The 5,034-nt window shown below is 58.1% G+C and overlaps 1 protein-coding gene across 4 annotated transcripts; it reads right to left on the reverse strand.

Annotated features, from left to right (window-relative positions):
- Window positions 1–617: 617 nt before the first annotated feature.
- LOC102436972 (histo-blood group ABO system transferase-like) lies at window positions 618–4,496 on the reverse strand. Of its 4 annotated transcripts, XM_014450428.2 has the most exons (4): window positions 4,171–4,496; window positions 3,126–3,770; window positions 2,106–2,283; window positions 1,094–1,352 (listed from the first exon to the last, which is right to left on the reverse strand). In XM_014450428.2, exons 1-3 carry the CDS (start codon window positions 4,398–4,400, stop codon window positions 2,106–2,108), a joined length of 1,053 nt encoding a protein of 350 aa, XP_014305914.1. In that variant the 5' UTR covers window positions 4,401–4,496; the 3' UTR covers window positions 1,094–1,352. The 4 variants fall into 4 exon arrangements, with proteins under 4 accessions (XP_023604756.1, XP_014305914.1, XP_023604757.1 ...); XM_023748988.1 differs by lacking the exons at window positions 1,094–1,352; window positions 4,171–4,496 and adding an exon at window positions 618–784; XM_023748989.1 differs by lacking the exons at window positions 2,106–2,283; window positions 4,171–4,496.
- Window positions 4,497–5,034: the final 538 nt, after the last annotated feature.

Below are 5,034 nucleotides of genomic sequence, written 5' to 3' on the forward strand. Positions count from 1 at the left end.
CTCCCTGTGCTGTGCGGTTCCTCCTCCTCCAGAGGGAGCCACCGAGGCGGAGGGGAGGGGGAGGGCGGTGCTCGGTGAGGTCTCAGTAGGCGCCTCCCAAAGCCGGTGCTGGGTGTTCGGGTGGATGTTGGAGGAGAGGTCCGGTTCGTTCTTCCAAGAACACACAGTCCAGTGGCTCTTTGTCGTTCCCAACAACAGGAATGCAACTGAAACTAACACTCCATTTCTCCCCCCGCAGATGAGCACACCGTCCGCAGGCCAGAGGCACTGGGCTGGGCCTGGGAGCAGGTGCTGCACCCCCAGGTGGGTGTGGGAGCGGCAGCATCGGGGAGGGATCTGTCTTGTCCCCACAGGTAGGGAGACACAGGGACCTGGCCCGCAGCCCCAGCTCGGTAACTCGGTCACACCGGCCACCTGCACAGCGACCTACATATACCATGGCTCCCTGGGCAGAGCCCGCAGGGCAGAGGGTGGGAGGGCCTGGGTTATTGCGCCCGGGCTGCTGGGACACCAGGCAGCTCTGAGCGAGAGTGAGAAGCGAGCGCGAGCTGCGTGCTGCTGTGAAGGTCTTCAGAGCATGAGGCCCAAGTGAGAACCAAAATACAGACCTGCAGGGATGGGGGGAGGAATGTGTCAGCATGTGCTTTTATTTACATAAACGAACAAAAAATGATACAGCTGATGAGGGAACTGGGTGTGGCAGACATCTTTAAGATCATGCTGAGCTTTGAACTTCAAGCTATCACCCGGCCGGCTGGTGTGGCTCAGTGGATTGACCATCGATCTGTGAACCAAGAGGTCCCGGGTTTGATTCCCAGTCAGAGCACATGCCTGGGTTGTGGGCTTGATCCCCAGTAGGGGGCGTGCAGGAGGCAGCCCATCAATGAGTCTCTCTCATCATTGCTGTTTCTCTCCCTTTCCCTTCCTCTCTGAAATCAATAAAATAATATATCTATAAAAAGCTAAAAAAAAATAGGATAAGTAGAAAAAGAGATGTGACTAAGACTTTTTACCTTGTAATGGTTTATCTTTTTAGTACATTAGTGAACATATTACCTATTCAAAGGTAAAATTCGAAATTATTCCGGTTAAATTTGTTAGCGCTATTATTTTATTGCTCAGAGTGCAGCGGAATAAGCATCCTAAAGATCCTCTGTCCTGTGCTTGCTTGTTCATTCATTCGTTTGGAGGAACTGGGGTGTATTGTAAGCAAATGCAACCACAGATCTCACTGAAGGCTTCACGGACGCCAGGTGGTCTGGATGCAAAGGAGACCGAGTGATTCATAGATCTTCACTCTAACACAGTTCCTAGGTTTTCAGGTGACCATGTTCCCAAATGTACGTTCTTTCCTAGTGAGCAAATAGGAAAGAGCAGTAATTACGTGCATTTAAATACACATGAAGATGTGCTGAGTTATCCACGCTCATAGCGAGATCAGTTTCTCTCTCCTCTTGTGTGCGCCTGCTTCTTGGGAGGAAATGGGACTTGCTGGGAAGAGCATCAGGCAAGCCTTATCTCAAATCCAGGCCTTACCATTTACTATCTACGTTATTCTTTTAAGCCTCAATTTTCTTACTTAAAATAAAAATAATGAGGTAGAAGAGGGTAGAGGGGGGACACATGGTGATGGAAGGAGACTCGACTTTGGGTGGTGAACACACAATACAATATACAGATGATGTGTTATGGAATTGTGCGCCTGAAATCTATTTAATGTTATTCACCAATGTCACCAAAAAAAATTCAATTAAAATTAAAAAAAATATATATATATATTTAAAAAAGTAAAAGCTACATAATGCACTTTCTCCCTAGATGAGTAGTACACGGACACTGAACACATGCCTTTAATATTTCAAAACTATAAAAGTCCCATGCATTGCAGAAACTTAGACAAGGAGACAATAAGAGATCCGCAAGTCCCGCCCCAGAGGTGACCAGCATGAGTGGTTTGTGGGCATCTCAGGCTCCGCCTCTCTTTCTGTCTGTCTGTCCGTCTCTGTTACACGCAGACTCCTTTACACATGTGTCTGCCCATTGCAATCCCACGTGCATGGGCTAATGGGTGGGGTCCTGGATGCAGCAGGTTCCACGTGTCTCACCTAAGAGGACCCCGAGGTCTGTCTGTGGGCACGTGGAGACCGGCACCCACGGCAGCAGCCGCTCGGCTTGCTGCGTCTGTGTGGACCAGGATCGACGGGTCCAACCCCTCTCCATGGACGTGGTTTCCAGTTTCTGGCAATTTCACCAGCGCTCTGATGGGTAGTCTCGAAAACACATCTTTTTTGAAAAAAATGTATTTTTATTGATTTCAGAGAGGAAGGGAGAGGGAGAGAGAGAGAAACATCAATGATGAGAGAGAATCATTGATTGGTTGCCTCCTGCACACCTCACACTGGGGATCGAGCACACAACCTGGGCATGTGCCTTGACTGGGAATTGAACCATGACCTCCTGGTTCATAGGTCGACGCTCAAAAATACATCTTTGAAAAATTGTGCAAGAACGCCTGTGGGGTGGCCTCCTCGGACCGGCGCTGCGGGAGGTGCCGCCTGCGGGACCTCAGGGCCTGCGCACTGTCCTCCAGAGGGTCCCCGCCCACTTCCCTCTGCACCTGCTGGGGCCTCGGCTTCCTTTCATAGGAAGTGCCCATTTGCCCCTCGGCCCTTTTGAAAACACTGGCTTTCCTGAGTTTTCTGCACACGGGAGGCACGGGGGGGCGGGGCGGGGCACACCTTTCCCTGGAGTGACTTCATCCGGGACCCCCTGTTTGTCAGGAGGGGCCGGGACCACCTGCCTCACCTGAGTGAAGGGCCCAAGGGGCACCCAGTGGGAGCGATGGCCAGGCCACTCCAGGCCCCGTGCCAGGGGATGGGGCCTGTCTCCTGCATGCCTGTGCACAGGGTGGAGGTGCCCCAAGGCCTGTATTTGGGGGTTGGGGCAGTGCCAGGCCTCCACAGTTTCCCTCCACAGGACAGAAAAGGGAAGAGCAGTCATGCCCAGCGGCCATAAAGGTTCCAATCTGGGGGCCCCAAGAGAGCATGGACCCCAGCCCTCCCCGCGCCTCGGGGCGCGCCCCTCAGTTGCGGATTTGCTGATGGTTCTTGGGCACAGCCACGAACCTCAGCTTCCTCATGACGGCCGGCCGGCCCAGCAGCTGCTCGTCCCACAGGTACTCCGGGGACAGCACCTTGGTGGGCTTGTGGTCCAGCAGGTACCGGTTCAGGTGGCTCTCGTCGTGCCAAACGGCCTCGATGCCATTGGCGCGGTCGGCCATCATGGCCTGGTGACAGGACTTGGTGAGCCGCTGAACCTCGGCCACCGACCCCCCGAAGAGCGCCCCCATGTAGTAGAAGTCGCCCTGGTCCCAGGGGATGTAGGCCTGGGACTGCGGCCGGCGCTCGTAGCTGAAGGCCTGGCGGGTCGCCCTGTAGAAGCCGGGGTGCAGGGTGCCGAAGAGCGGGGACAGGATCTCCACGCCCACGTGGTCGCGGAAGCGCATGTCCGCGTCCGCGCAGATGAGAAAGTCCACCTCCCGTTGGAAGCGCCGCTCACAGAAGTCGCTGATCATCTGCATGCGGCGCATGGACACGTCCTGCCAGCGCGCGGCGCCCGGGACCTCGAGCACCACCAGGCGGCGGCCCTCCCCCAGCGCCACGCTGGGCACGTCGGCCGGCCGGTCGGTGAAGACGTAGTAGTGGACCCTGTGCCCCACCATGAAGTGCTGCTCGGCCGTCTCCAGGAAGAGCTTCAGGAAGACCACGTACCTGCGGGGGCGGGGAGGCGGGAGATCACGGGAGCCAGGCCCCACCTGGGCCACGCAGCGCGTGCGCCTTCTTCCAGGGACCCACTCCCCTGGCCGCGCCTGAGCCGGAAGCCTTGGCCTCCCTAATCCTCTGCTCCCGGAGATGGGGGCCCGGCAGCACCCCATCATATGGAGGAGGGCTGAGGCTCCGGGGGCGGAGCAGGGGCAGCCCCTCGGTGAGTAGAGCTGGAGCTGGGTCCCACCTGAGCTGTGCTCCCCTTACCCCCCCAGGTCCCCATCTCCTGGCTGACCCCATCCCACCGGGCTGACCCCATCCCGTTATGCCCTGGACACAGGACAGACCCTCTCTGACCTGCCGCTCCCACCTCCGCTCTCTGCCCTCCGTCCTGCCACCCACTCACTTCTTGATGGCAAACACGGTGAGCCCGACCGTGACGTTCTGGAGCCGGAACTGCTCGTTCAGGATGTCAATGTTGAAGGTCCCCTCCCAGACGATGGGCGCCAGCCAGGGGGTCAGGACGAGGACGTCTTTCCTCCTGGGCCGAGAGCCCACAGCCACGTGTGAGCGGGCAGGAGGGGGACACACTCCGCCTGTGCCCCCTGCGGCACCGGGCGCCCCACTCGGCCCCATGCCCTTGGCGTCCCAGGAGGACGTGGCATCGGCAAGCAACCCGCCTGATGCCAGTCCAGATGCAAACGTGGGCGATCCCCCCTGACCAGCTCTGCACCCTGAGGACCCGGGGCATCAGGACCTGCTGGCGAAGGGGACCCCCTGCAGGAGGCCCCACCCTCCAACTGTCTTGGTGAACAGAGGACACAGAACAGGACACCGAGCGCAGGGGGAAGGACAGAGACTGTGGGCTCCAGGCTCAGCGCCCAGGCCGCCAGAGCACGGAGTGCAGCGGAACCAGGCCCGGGAGTGACGGCAGTGGCCCGCCCTTTAGGACATCGGGAGAGTGACGGTGAGCTGCAATAAAAGTACTCATGAGGACGTCAGCACCGTGGGCTGCGGGTAAAGCATCCTGAAAAACAGCACAGTGCAGCCTGAGTGTCGGGGAGTCCCGTGGAAGTCGCCGGCAGGGCAGGGTGGCTGCTGAGAGTGCCAGGCTGTGCCTTCTCCCCGGACCCGGAACCCAGGCTCCTCCGCAGGCACCTCGGGGAGGCTGGGCCTCTGCGTGTCGCTTCCCCGCGTGTGCACTGGGCCCTGGATCTAAAGGCCTCGGGCCTAAAGCGCTCCCTCTGACCCGAAGTGGCGGGATCCCAGG

Source organism: Myotis lucifugus, unplaced genomic scaffold, assembly GCF_000147115.1.
Source record: "Myotis lucifugus unplaced genomic scaffold, Myoluc2.0 scaffold_2246, whole genome shotgun sequence".
In the NCBI taxonomy this organism is placed as follows: domain Eukaryota; kingdom Metazoa; phylum Chordata; class Mammalia; order Chiroptera; family Vespertilionidae; genus Myotis; species Myotis lucifugus.

Excerpts from the sequence above, each read along its gene's own strand:
- LOC102436972 (XM_014450428.2), bottom strand. The coding sequence starts at position 4,400 with ATGGGGCCGAGTGGGGCGCCCGGTGCCGCAGGGGGCACAGGCGGAGTG. Across the intron at positions 3,771-4,170 it reads ACCGTGTTTGCCATCAAGAA|GTACGTGGTCTTCCTGAAGC; the intron begins GTGAGTGGGTGG and ends CCGCCCCCGCAG. Across the intron at positions 2,284-3,125 it reads GCCGTCATGAGGAAGCTGAG|ATGTGTTTTCGAGACTACCC; the intron begins GTTCGTGGCTGT and ends TTTTCAAAAAAG.